The sequence below is a fragment of the Indicator indicator genome, chromosome 13 (genome assembly GCF_027791375.1).
Source record: "Indicator indicator isolate 239-I01 chromosome 13, UM_Iind_1.1, whole genome shotgun sequence".
NCBI classification, from domain to species: Eukaryota; Metazoa; Chordata; class Aves; order Piciformes; family Indicatoridae; genus Indicator; species Indicator indicator.
In genome coordinates, this window is record NC_072022.1 from 19,145,584 (window position 1) to 19,159,663 (window position 14,080).

General features: G+C 39.5%; 1 protein-coding gene across 1 annotated transcript in view; it reads left to right on the forward strand.

Annotated features, from left to right (window-relative positions):
• The window catches only part of LRCH3 (leucine rich repeats and calponin homology domain containing 3), a 61,595-nt gene that overhangs the window by 24,465 nt on the left and 23,050 nt on the right, over window positions 1–14,080 (forward strand). Inside the window, exons 2-8 of the mRNA XM_054385912.1 lie at window positions 3,913–4,057; window positions 5,554–5,680; window positions 6,440–6,545; window positions 6,727–6,863; window positions 7,814–7,923; window positions 10,252–10,345; window positions 12,372–12,492. Of these exons, the coding sequence (XP_054241887.1) occupies window positions 3,913–4,057; window positions 5,554–5,680; window positions 6,440–6,545; window positions 6,727–6,863; window positions 7,814–7,923; window positions 10,252–10,345; window positions 12,372–12,492 (840 nt within the window). The remainder of the gene's footprint in view (window positions 1–3,912; window positions 4,058–5,553; window positions 5,681–6,439; window positions 6,546–6,726; window positions 6,864–7,813; window positions 7,924–10,251; window positions 10,346–12,371; window positions 12,493–14,080) is intronic.

Below are 14,080 nucleotides of genomic sequence, written 5' to 3' on the forward strand. Positions count from 1 at the left end.
CTCCTAGCTTTACATTCAAACACATGGATTCATGGATGCTGTCTCTAGGATGGCATTCTCATGGCCATCATGTGAGTAAAAATGCTGCACACTTAATAACCAAACTTTGAATTAGTTAGATCCACTTTGAATAATTCAAGAAACTATACTGCAGCATCACAACTCTGATTTAATCTGCTTTCCACTGAATTTCTACTGCTGAACAGAAATGCCAAGTTTCTAAAATCACTGTAGATTGAGGAAAGTCTGAAAAAAATTAGTAGTTGCTGCTAACCATCTTCAGTGTTTCTTTTCTATCATGCTGTGAGCTCATTTGTTGTTTAAAAAAGTGTATTTGCATTTTAATGTTATTTTGCAGGAAATTAGTTTTTAGAAACACTAAATCATTGCTCAGAATATGTGAAGTTTTTGACTATTTCATGCCTTATGGTCTGCACAGTATGCAAATCCCAGGTTTTTAAGTGTTCTTTGGTAAGATAAAGTGAAACAAAAAGCAATTGAGATTTCTCAGGTTGGTGCTTAAAGCCTTTCCAAAAACAGATTTGAAAGAAACTTTGTGACTCTTCTGCCAGTAAAATGTATCTTTACTTGGGAAGCCTATTTGTTTCTTAAAATGGGTAGCATTCAAAGAGGCTTTGCCAGCACAGGTGTGTGAAGGAGGAGTAAAGTTGTATGTTGTAGGATGCTAGCATGTGGTGAGATAAGGGGTGGAATTCAGTTCCATCTTTCAGCGTTCCCAAGGAAAAACACACCTTATACGTGAACCAATGTTGTAATAGTGCCTTAAAATAAATAAATGCTTCAAAGTCTAGTCAGTGTGGAAGCTAATTTTATCTAAATTACTCTTGGCTTGTCTCTTGTCATAATTTGCATTCTTCTCCCTTTCCCATGTTAACATGCTACTGTAGTGTGAAACCTTATGGCAAACTGTATCACAGATCACTTCAGTGATTACAAATATTTTAATTGCCTGAGGTTGTTAGAGATTTGTGGGATACCTCGTTTTTGTTTGTATTGTGGCAGCATATGCTTGTTTGGAAAAAAGCTCTTCTCCTGTGACATTTTACAACAATGTTGGCAAAAAAAGCATCCCATTGGGCATGTTGCAGTTTTAGACATGGTATTGTTGCATAGTTCTAGCACTATTACTGTGCTTTAATTCTACTGCAGTAGAGAAAATGGTGTTTTATGGCTTCTGCAAACTGTGTCCATTGCATAAATTCCTTTGAAAGTGCATTCTGTGACCCTGCAGGACATACACAAAGACTTTGACTCCTTTACTATCTACAGTTTCTTAAGCAGGTTCTGATCAGTCCCAATCATTAGGTATTTCCGCTTAGTGCTTTAAGTCAGCAAAATTAATCCCTGTCATCAGAACAAGGGACTGCTGCCTGCATCCTCAGTTTTCCCTATTGCTGGCATAGGGTTTGTGGGACTGTGTGGTGAAGGGATCAGAACAGATGTATTCTGATTAATTTCCCACAAACTGACAATACAAAGGGCCTGGGACAAGCAACAGAGGTAAGAAAACTCCGGGATTGGCAGTAACAGAAAGTGGGATCCATCACAATGGATGGATTCTTCTCATTTCATACATTTGTCTTATGTTTTACATGGATTAGTGTGTGGTAACATCACATTATTTATGAAAATTGCCTTTAGCAATCTGTAAGTGCAGGTTTTACTTTGGAGAAAAGAAAAAAAAGTATGTGTGGGGGAAGGTCTCACAAAAAATAGGAAAGGAGGCAGAGATCTGGAACTGCTTTCTGTCATAAGGCAATGAAACAATTGTAGATACTCGATGCAGACAATGCTGACAACTTTTATTCTTTTGTAGGTTTAGCTCTCACTGTTAGAGCTGATAAGAAACATTTGGAGTGTTGGTTTTTCAAAATCCAGTTTGGTCAAGTTTAAGCTGAGCTCATGTTTGAGCCTGATGCAACCTGGAAAAAAAGCACTTAGTGTGCCATTTGTTTATTATTAATTCTTAATTATTATTTTTTTTAAATACTTATTACTGAACAGAGAAGGAATTTTGTTACGTTCCTTGTTTCTTTTTTGTATCAGTGGATTAGAAGTTCCCATGATTTTCATGGGGCTTTTTTTAGCTGTGTGCACCTTGAGTATCTGATGAACATTATAATGCCCAGTGTAGCCTCTGCTATAGTTAGCTTCAGTCATGCCTGTAAATTGCATAATGCAGTTCCTTCCCACTTGTACATTAAAATACATCTGGAGGCTGCCTAAGGGGCTGCGGAGTCTCCCTCTCTGGAGATACTCAGAACCCACCTGGATGCATTCCTGTGTGATCTGGTATAGGTGATCCTTCTCTGGCAGAGGGGGTGGTCTGGATGATCTTTCAAGGTCCCTTCCCGCCTTTAACATTCTGTGATTCTGTGATTTTTCTCTGCAAAGTTTTTCATAGGAATTCCTTGAACTGAGATTTTTAATTACTGGTGCCGTTTCTATAGTAGCTTGTGCCATGTTCTAAGTGTTGAGGTAGACCCAGAGTCAGCTCCAGCATGCATTGGAACAGTGGTAAGCAGGGTATCTCTGTGAAGGAAAGCTCTGCTCTGGAAAAGCTTCCCTTTTAAAAAAACAAAACAACGAGAAAGAAAAGAAAAGAAAAAAACAAGAAAGTCGAGAGACAAAACCTGACTGCATTGGCAGCTTTAAAATGTAATCTGTATTGGATAGCTCCTTCATGAAATAAAGATACAGAAATTACTATGCCAATTTATTATATATGCTATTTAGTGGGGGCTTTTATCCTCTTAAACTGATGAGGAGAAATTGAAATTCAGAACAAGATAGCAATTAAACTTTTTTCTTTTTTTTTTTTTAGTAATTCCTGACACCAATTCAGGTCAGATGGGTTTTTACAGTTAATGACTGCCCTCTCTTCATGTGAAAGCTTCAGTTTATTAAACAGGCAGTGTCTCTATAGGAACTCCCTGCTGACACAAAGTGCTCCTGATGTGAGCATAACTCCTGCCAGAAGTGAGAGCTGAGTCTGTTAGGGAGAAGGAGCTGTTAGTGTGTGTTTGTGAGAACCATCCCTTGGCATTTATAAGCAAGAGCTTTCCTTGACCTTTAAAGAAAAAAGAACCCTTTGCAACTGCATTATCTATCACAAGGCAACTTTTACTCTTGAAGGAGCATAATACTGATGGATGTTTTGTACTGATAGTTGGAACTGGCTAAGGAAAATATTGATTCTTCAAGTATAAACATTTGGTAGTAGTTTTGGTTAAACTTTTTCTTGCAAGAAATGCAGGATCACAAAGAAACAGTAAAACGTACTGCTAGCAACAGGCAGAGCATTTGTCTGCAGCTGGGAAGACTATTGAAAATCCTTCCATTGCCTGGTTGAGGTTACAGGCTTGATCTGGAATCTCTCTGCAGGAAGGAATGCTTTGGCTAGAGTATAGGAAGGCTTGTCAAAGGTGTGTGCCTCATGTTTCCCCTCTTGGAAACATTAGCTATAAATGTGTATGTATGTTTTACACAGAAATTAGGAGCTGGGATTTCCTTAGGGGCTGGGAGAAAAGTGCTTCTCATTTCTTTTCATTACAGCACTGCCCACCCAGTACCAAATCCATAATCTAAAGATGGTCTTAGAACACAGATTTGAAGCTGGGCTTTCAGCATCACAAACTAGTTTTCTCTAAGCAGAAAGCAGTTGGGAATATGAAACTGTGACTCTGAAAGGAGTGTAGCATCTAGCTCTCTTTTTCTCATCGTGGCTGTAAGATTTCAGAATGTTGATTTATTTTTTGTCACTTTGAAAATCATGAACCTTGATTCCTATCCAGTTGTTCCCACTGTGTGACAGCAAATACACAGACAATACTTGTCCTTGTGAAGTTTTAAGATAGCTTTACTGAGTGTTTCTTTTTTCCATCCCTTCAGATTTGTCACGGAACAGACTGTCAGAGCTTCCAGCAGAAGCATGTCACTTCGTCTCCCTTGAGAGTCTTAATTTGTACCAGAACTGCATTCGATATATCCCAGAGGCAATTTTGAACTTGCAGTCTTTAACATTTCTAAATATCAGGTAATGATTGTCTCAGAACTTTTGCTTTGGCATCAGTAGTCTAGGTTTATAAATTTTGATACATGAGTAATTCTAACATGGCGTGTCATTATCGTGCTGTTATGTTCTATGACATAGAATCAAAGCAACCTGAACCAGTCTTACTCACTTAGGTGGATCAAGGAAAGATTAAGAGGCAGCTTCCAGAAGTAAAGTATGGAGAAGAAAGCTAATACCATCTTAAAGGAATCCTAAAATAAATTCCAGTAGTTCTCATGTGAAATGCAGGCATACAGACTGAAACAGATGATGGAGTTTCTGTACAGTCTTTTCAATTCAGCTCTCAGCAGCTGAATAAGGCTTACAGAATTTCTCTGTACCTTCAGTGTACTGGTGGCTTTTAAATATCTTTCTCAGGCATTAACATTGCTCTGCCAGCTAATGGCTGCAATTGAGCCTGTTGTTGAAATTTAACTGTGAACAGCATCCTCCATTTGTAGAAGGGCTTTGAAGAGGTGTGGAAAGTTCCTCACTGTGGATTAGCAGAGATATTAATCAAGAGAAACTTAAGGCTGTTTCCTTCTGCTGTTATACTTTTGCCAATTTAGTATGGTTGTGTTTCTTTATTTTCTTTTTGTACTGCTGGTGAGAATTGCAGGAATAGGATATGAATCAGGTATGAGTTTCCTATTGCTATGATCTCTAGTGGGTGCAGTCCAATTATTATCCTTTAAAACCTGCTCTGTTGGTTCAGAACTCTTTTTTTTTTTTTTTCCTCTTGCTTTAATAGCAGGGAAATGTGGATATCAGTCATGAAACACTACAGCAGCATATTTTGCTAAATGTCAACATTTGATTAAGGCTTTTTAAAGATCCTAAGAGCTTTCTAATTATCTACTGACTGCTCCTTCCTATGTTTTATTCCTAAAGGGAATCTTACTGATTTACAATCCATCTTCATCCTGCCTGATTCTCATGTGAGATTACAGTCCAGTCATAGGACCTCATTTTTGCTTTAGTGGTAGTTAATTATGAAATGTCCAAGACTGAATTTTGGAATAATAAGATCCATCATGCCAAGATTCTTGATCCTCATGACTTCACTTATAAATATACTTTAAATTTTCAGTAAGTAATAACTTATGGGATTTTGTCTGTGCTGACCTGCACTACTAGCTGTCAGAAAGGCTTTTGCTCTCTGTTAGGCATAGTCATGGTGACAGAGTGGCCAGTTATCAGAAGCACCTGAAAGAACATGAAAATTCCACACTCCCCAGCACTGACTTCCAAAGTATCTGATGAAGCTTGGTACTTGATATTCAGAGTGTGTTCACACACAAGTAGGTAAAGCAAGTAATGAAGAGTGACTCCATGCAAGTACTTTTGCAGAAATTATGTGAAACTGAGTTGATCATCTAAATGGAGAGTGCTTTTTGTACATCTTTTGTTGTGTTAAAATGTGAGATGATTTCTCGCTAGAGTTCTGATGATGTTGGGGTATTTTTCTTTCCAAAAAGTCGAAACCAGCTTTCAACATTGCCAGTACACCTCTGTAGTCTACCACTGAAAGTGTTGATAGCCAGTAATAACAAGTTGGTTTCAATACCTGAAGAAATCGGACAGCTCAGACAGCTGACAGAGCTTGTGAGTATACAGTTACTTCTTAACTATTACTATTCAGTCTTTAATGTTTAACTGATATGTTTAATAGGTTTGGAGGTGCTTCTGAAGAAGCAACAGTTCATTTTTTTATTTGGTCAAAATAATGCAGCAATTAGGATGCTATCTGGGCATGTGCAAGATGAACATCCTGTTTTTCATGCTTCTAAGAACTTTGTGATTGTAAACCAGTCACTTGCATGCAATGGCATGTTCTTTAAATCTCTTAGCTTAAGGAGGACTATCTGCCATAATATCTCACCAAACTAGGTTTTGACTTTGTGTGTAGATGCTAGAAAAGAGTTTGAAATACCAGATTTTTTTAAAAGTTTGTATGAGGGAAAGATGCCTTACATGGGAGAGCAAATGATCCATGTCAATTTAGCTAAGAGCCTTACCTATTTTTGAAAAGAAGGCTGGGTGGGATTGGTGTGTTTGTTTCTCTCAAAAAACTTTTGTGTAACAAGTTGTGCTGCCTTAAATAACATGGAATAGTTTGATGGAGATAACATGAAATAAACTTCTGTATCTGAATACTTAATCTTTTAAAGGTTTTGTTTGCTCATATATCTAAACTGAGAATTATGCTTCACATCAGCAATGAGATTTAATGAATGCAGGGATCTGAGGTGTTATGTAAATAGTTGTCTTTTACTTTTAGTTCCTAAATGATGTGCTATATATTTTAGTTAAACAGAGGTTTACCAGTTAGTGATAATTCATTCTTTAACTCTTGCCTTATAGGATGTGAGCTGTAATGAAATACAGACAATACCTCCACAGATTGGCAATTTGGAATCCTTGCGAGACCTTAATGTCAGAAGAAATAATTTGGTGCGTTTACCTGAAGGTGAGATAAAGGCTGTCAATTATAACAGCACAACCTTCAAGCACTTCTTTATTTCCAATGCCTTTTTTCCTCACCTGAGAACTAGAAGCAGTGTGCCTAATTATTTTGTAAAGTATGTATTTTTATACTCTTGCCCTTTGTTTTACGCTCTTTTAATCTTCTAAATTGTGTTTATTTGCAGAGCTTGCTGAGTTGCCTTTGATTCGATTAGATTTCTCCTGCAATAAAATAACAACAATACCAGTTTGTTATAGGAACCTCAGACATCTGCAGACCATCATGTTAGAGAACAACCCTCTCCAGTCACCCCCTGCACAGGTAAATGCAGCTAGGAATTTTGGGAGACCAGTTCACCTAAAGAGAGCAGAATGAGGTTAGAAGCTATAGGATTATATTGCAAACTCTATTTAAGAATGAAAGAACTTTAATTGTATTGTCTAAAAGTGTTAAATATACAGCATAGCCAGGGGAAAAAAAAAAAGTTTTTCTCTTAATTTACTGTATTAGTGATCTTGCCTATGGTGTGTTACTAAAAATTCCACCATTAGCATTGTACTAATGTTAGCTGAACAGTTGTCTCGGTGTTGGAGAGAAGAAGCTGTTAGGCAAGACTGATTCTGTGCCTCTTCAATGTCATAATTTTGACTGAGGTCTCTTTGGTGCTGTGGGTTGGTTTACTTCGCAGCAGAGTGCTCAGATTGGCCTTTGGGCTAGAAACTGCAGTATGGTTAGTGACTAATTTGATTCTGAACCTGGGTGTATAAGCCCTTGAGTTTTACAGGTTGTACTGTGAGCTGCTTCTCATTCAAGAGTGGCACTTGTCAAGACCTGGAGTTTCAATACAGTTTTGCCTCCCTTTTGAAAGCAAAGGCAGCTGTTACTGGCTTCATTCACTTCAAATTTGAGCTTGCTCTGGCAGTCTGCCACTGCCATTCAGAGCTGGGCATGGGTGGGATGCATCAGTTCTGATGCCAAGGGTATAAATTCTAGCACTTGTAAATGCTTATGTCTTGTTTGCATGAGGAAATTTCAGCATCCAGCTGACAAAGTTGCATGCAGACCAGATGTACTGGGAGGACAGCTTCCATCTGTCTGTCACAGGCATCCTGTGATGTTCCACTGTAGCTGTTTCTATAAAATGCAATGAGATTAGAAGAAAAAACATGTTAGTTAACATAAATGTGCTCATTTATTATTCTCAATGTAAATATCTGTAGAGTACTTTGAAAATGTATTGTCAAATTATACTGGCTATTTTTTTTTTAAAGATATGTATAAAAGGAAAAATTCATATATTTAAATACCTGAACATAGAAGCATGCAAGATAGCTCCAGACTTACCTGACTATGATAGGAGACCCATGGGATTTGGATCTTGGTAAGTTTGGCACAGTTTTGGTGACATTCATGAAAATTTCATTAGTCGTCTGAGTCTTCTAAAAAAAGTAGATCCTAAGATTGTTCTTTGGTCAGTGCATTGATGGAGGTGGCTTTGAAGAATATTCTTTGTGTTATCTCATGGTGCATTCTAACAAGGTTCCACTACATAAGAAGCAAGGAGCAGTTCAGAAGAAAACTTGGGCAGTATCATATTAAAGGCAGCCAGGGTTAGTTGATGTGCAGTAAGAAGAAAGTGTTGGTATCTTTGTAATACAGGGGCAAACTCTCATGTTGTTAACAGATATTCAGTTTATAACATCTCTTAATATTTTCCACACACTTACTGAAGTATATCCTTGCTGTCTTTTTGAACCTGTTGTACATAATTTTATGACTGCTGTGTTCAGACCACAGGTGTAAATGCTCTCTCCACCCCATTAATAAACTGTTATTTTTGGCAAGCTTTCACTTGGCACTATCACTTAGTTTTGTAACAAATATTGGAACAGGCAGCCCTATCAGCTGCTAAATTATGATTCTAGAGAAAAGCAGGAGTTAAGATTTATTTCTGTTATATGATACAGAAAAAAGGGAGTCAGAGAAGTATGAAACTACATATATGTAAAAATTACTTCAGTCAGCTTAGAAGGTGGTAATATGGTGTGGAGGAGTAAATTGCTCAGGGATGTAGTGCTGTCTTAGAAGCAATAAAACACAAATCAAAGGGCCTCACAGCCATGAATCAGAGTTATGAAGAATTTGCATGAGGGACTGACAAAGTGATTTTTCATCAGCACTGAATGTCTCCAGCTTTCTCAGGAGATTCCAAAACCATTGATACATTTACAGTGGAATTACACTGTAGATTCTTCTTTTCTCTGACCTGTGTTTTAAATCCAGTATTTAAGTCCTGTGAGCTGTTAGTGTAAGTATAGTTTTGTTGTCACTGATTGATGTTAATAGCTAGCTAACTACACTGGACAATTTCATGGTGATTCTCTTTTCTTCCCCACCCAAAAGAACAGAGTTGGGTTTTCTTTCCTCTTTTTTTCTTTCTGGGGGTTTATTATGCAGATGATCCTGCTGTTCAAATACAGGGTCATAAAGATGGAATTCTTCTGAGTTAATCAAAACTCCATATGAATACAAGAGCTTATCTTCTATTGTATATCTGCATAGAAGCAGCTGTATAGCCTTACGTTTCTCATTGTAGCCCTCCATCCTTCCTCTTTTTTTTTTTTTTTGCTGTTTTATGTATATCTGAAAAACAAAACAGCCCAGGATAATAACCTGTCACTCTTCTACAAAGTCCCATGCACACACATGGTGCTGAATCAGTAATGATTATAATAATGAGTAATTTGGAAATAAATATTTCCTAAAAGAGGGATTTCAGACAAACCAACAACTTCAGAGCACAGTACTAGCAAGAAAATGACCTGCAATGCAGTTGTGATGGGGTGAAGCAATTAGCTTCCTGAAACTCATTCTTCCTTGTGTATTATGTAGTAATTACTACTGCAGTTCTCCCTGGGGCATCGAGTGCCAGTAGGACAGTTGAGCCATTGTGAAATGCCATCTGCAGTGGATCAGACAAGTCCCATTGTCTCTTTTACTGTAGCTATCTGCAACAGTTGCCAGGCTTGACATCTGTGATGGCTGTACTGCTGAATTACGTACATTCTAAGCCCAGAAAGTTAGAACTGTGTGGCTGTTTGGTTGTGTGTGTTGTAAGCCTTTGTCTAGACATGTCATTAACAAAATCAGGCTCTGAGGATGAAAACTCTGCCTCTATATTTATGATATTATGAAGCAATTGAAATACTGTCCACCTGACTGCACAGTTTCTTAGGTAGTTGTGATGCAGAAGATGGTTGTGTAATGCATTCTGCTTACTTTTGTGTGGAACTGTTTTCTATGTTTGTAGTAATTTTGTGTAGGTTTGTACTTAAAAAAAGTTCGTGGGGCAGGGTCTTCGAACCAAAACAAACGAGCAGTATAAAATGAAAGTTTGACTTGTTAAAGAGCAAAGAGACCACTTTGCAGGTTTTTTTTTTTTTGTCATCATATCTGCTTGGGAAATATTTGAAGCATGGAGATATACTTTGGAGCAGGTTAGCTCTCAACACTGGGTGGTGGCAGGTGGGCAGCTGACTGGCAAGTGTGGTTGTAAGCACCTGCCTCTTGTTCTATGTGGCAAATGCAGTATGATGCTTTCTGATATGCTGACCTTGTGAACGTGCTGCAACTGTGCTTGGTAGCTTTTATTCTAGGAAGCTTTTGGTGGTGTTTATGTTACAGTAACTAAAATTCTTGTGCTTGACAGCCATGAGGAACTCTATTCTGGCCGTCCCTATGGAGCACTTGATTCTGGCTTCAATAGCGTGGACAGCGGAGACAAAAGGTGGTCAGGGAACGAAGTAAGTGTTGCAGCTTTATTTTTGTGGGGTGCAGTATTGCACAGGAAACAGAACTAATAAGTGTATATCTGGAAGCATACTCAGTAGGTGACATATTCAATGTATAAGCTAGTGTGCAGGTTGCCTTGTGCCAAAACTATTTACTGTTTTATTGGAGAAAAGCTTAATTTTATATGGGATGGAAAGCTGGGAATAGTGAGAAGTATAAAACAGTGCATGACTTTAATTTGCCAGAGCATCAAAGATGAGAAAGATGAGGTTCCTCATTTTTTAAAAAGCTTCTAGCTGTATCTTATTGGAGTGTTGAGTCAACTACAATTACTCATGAGTACTTGTTTAAGTACAGTAAACCTGAAGATGAAAATTAAGCTTCACAAAACGAGATGGAAGTTTTTGTCATCTTTCCTTGTGACTTGTTTCAAATGTTAAAATCTGTTTGCCATTTAGAAGCAGGAAAATGGGCTCTCTCAGCAAGGAGACTGTCACTTGCTCTTCCTGGGAAGAAACTCCTTTTCCCTCTTGGGACAAGGCAGTAGCCAAAACCTGAAGTGTTTCAGTGAACTATGGTCTGTATGGCCATTTGCATTCCTAGCTTGGTTTTGTGAAAGTCCTAGGAGCTTCCATTCTGGAATGGTTTTAAGCCCTTGCAAATACTAGGGCTACCTGGACTTCAGCAAGGCCTTTGACACTGTCCCCCACAGCAAACTCCTGGCCAAGCTGGCAGCCTGTGGCTTGGACAGCAGCACTGTGCTGGGTTAGGAACTGGCTGGAGGGCCGAGCCCAGAGAGTGGTGGTGAATGGTGCCACTGCCAGCTGGCAGCCTGTCACTAGTGGTGTCCCCCAGGGATCAGTGCTGGGCCCCATCCTGTTCAATGTCTTTATTGATGATCTGGATGAGGGGATTGAGTCCATCATCAGTAAATTTGCAGATGACACCAAGCTGGGAGCAGGTGTTGATCTGTTAGAGGGTAGAAGGGCTCTGCAGAGGGACCTTGACAGGCTGGACAGATGGGCAGAGTCCAACAGGATGGCATTCAACAAGTCCAAGTGCCGGGTGCTGCACTTTGGCCACAACAACCCCATGCAGAGCTACAGGCTGGGGTCACAGTGGCTGGAGAGCAGCCAGGCAGAAAGGGACCTGGGGGTACTGGTTGACAGCTGCCTGAACATGAGCCAGCAGTGTGCCCAGGTGGCCAAGAGAGCCAATGGCATCCTGGCCTCCATCAGGAATAGTGTGGCCAGCAGGAGCAGGGAGGTCATTGTACCCCTGTACACAGCACTGGTTAGGCCACACCTTGAGTACTGTGTCCAGTTCTGGGCCCCTCAGTTTAGGAAAGATGTTGAATTGCTGGAGCATGTCCAGAGAAGGGCAACGAGGCTGGTGAGAGGCCTTGAGCACAAGCCCTATGAGGAGAGGCTGAGGGAGCTGGGACTGTTTAGCCTGGAGAAGAGGAGGCTCAGGGGTGACCTCATTGCTGTCTACAACTACCTGAAGGGAGGTTGTAGCCAGGAGGGGTTTGGTCTCTTCTCCCAGGCAACCAGCACCAGAACAAGAGGACACAGTCTCAAGCTGTGCCAGGGGAGGTTTAGGCTGGAGGTGAGGAGAAAGGTCTTCATGGAGAGAGTTGTTAGACGTTGGAATGTGCTGCCCAGGGAGGTGGTGGAGTCACCATCCCTGGAGGTGTTCAAGAGGGGATTGGACGTGGCACTTGGTGCCATGGTTTAGATAGTCATGAGGTTTAGGGTGACAGGTTGGACTCGATGATCTTTGAGGTCTCTTCCAGCCTTCTTGATTCTATGATTCTATACTGCAAAGAGAACTGTAGGCAAGCTGTTGTTTTTTGTAAGAAAGCTTAAATATGTGTGTTTTTAAAACAACACACTATAGCTGTATTTTGCTTTAAGTTCATGTTCTGTAGGTGCAAACCAGGACAACTGAAGTAAAAATACAAATCAAGAAGTAGTAGCTCACAAGATGATGTTTTGAAGACAAGTGTTTCTCAACTTTACTGTTTGTTTTTGAAAGCCAACAGATGAGTTCTCAGATCTTCCTTTACGTGTGGCAGAGATCACTAAAGAACAGAGACTGCGAAGAGAAAGCCAGTATCAGGAAAACCGAGGGAGCACAATTGTACCTAATGGGGGAGGTAGGTAGTGATCTCTGGCTAACAACATTTGTTGTCATCAGTATTACATTTCCAGAATATTTGCTGTAAGAAGTAGATTGTGTAAAGAGAAAGATCTGAGTCAAACTGCACAAACCCACCGTTGTGAAAACAGTGTAAAAGCACTGTTGTGTTAAGGATGTTACAAGGCAAAATCAGATAGCATTTGAAATAGGATTATTTAGGATGTCAGCCTCTGTGTATGTGCTCTGTTAAAGTTCAACTGCTTTAGAAGGTATTTTGGAATCTTGAATATTGGTGCACGGAATTTTGGTATTTGAGCTGCTGGGGAAATTTATAGCAGTAATAAACTCAGTGCTCTGTGCCGACTGCCATTGGAACAGGACGAGCGATTCTATCACGTTTCCAAGTAGCAAATGTGCCTTTTTCAGCACTCTTGGATTTTAATCTAAATGTGCAAACCATCTAGGAAGCACTGGTATTTTTCAGTGACATTGCTTTTTTGCAATTTCTCCATTGAGTGTCCTGCAGTCTTCCGGTAGCACCCTCATATTTGGTCAAGAGGTGATAGCACTTTCCATGATCTGTCTACAGTCCTTGTCTATTTAATTTACAATAATTTGCTGCTGCTACTGTCTCTTTTGTTTTTATGTCCCAGTTTTAGCATTGTTCCAGGTTTGTTTTCTTTTCAGTCATTCCCTAGTTGTTATTAGATCTCATCCCCATATACTTTAATTTTTACTTTTTTTCTCAGCTGCTCCCTGTTTTCTGTTTCCCCTGTTGTCTACAGTTCATATTACCTATTTGAGCAGTATTCTTTCCAGCTACTTTTAATCTTCCATGCCCAACTTTTACTTTTTCTTCTCTTTTCCCTCCTTCTCCCTCTCTTCATCTTTTGCTATGTTCTTTTCTTGGTCTTATTCTTCTGTGCCACAATATTTTGCTTCATTCTACCATCTACAAGTATCTGAAATTTTTTGATTGACTCACACTCTTTTACACGTTACTGGACAAAAAAGTCAGTTTAAACAGTTACATTCAGGCAAAGTTAGAAGAATTGAAGACACTGTGTCATGGTAAGCTCTGGGAAGCCTTAATAACAGGTAGTGCTGCCAGCTCCTCCTCCAAGACTAACTTTATATTGTTCTTTGGGTTTTGTACACTAGAGATTTCAAAATGCCCCACCATTTTAAGATGGAGCACAGTCAGTTCATGAGTGGGAGTATCTGAGAGGGACAAAAGCCATAGTATGTGGCTGTCAGTGATCCAGGAGACCCTTTCCAATTTTGTGGCCTTAACAGTGATACTAATGTCTTTCACCCTATACTGTATTATTAGTATTATTTAAGTTTAATAAGCAAGACTGGAAAGAAGGAGGGGATTTTGTTTTGGTTGGTTTGTGAGGGTTTTTTTAAGATTGGAAACTAAGATGAAGATTTAATGAAGCCAAAGTATATAGGAATGCTGTTTTGGATGGTTGTGGTAGCAGAGGAGGTGGCTTTGCCAGTAACAGTTGCTAGATTGTGTGGTGAAGCAAAGAGAGCTCTGTTTTAGACAAGCAGGAAAGGGGTGGGGGAGTAGAAAAAGAATGTCTGCAAGAGAGTCTGGA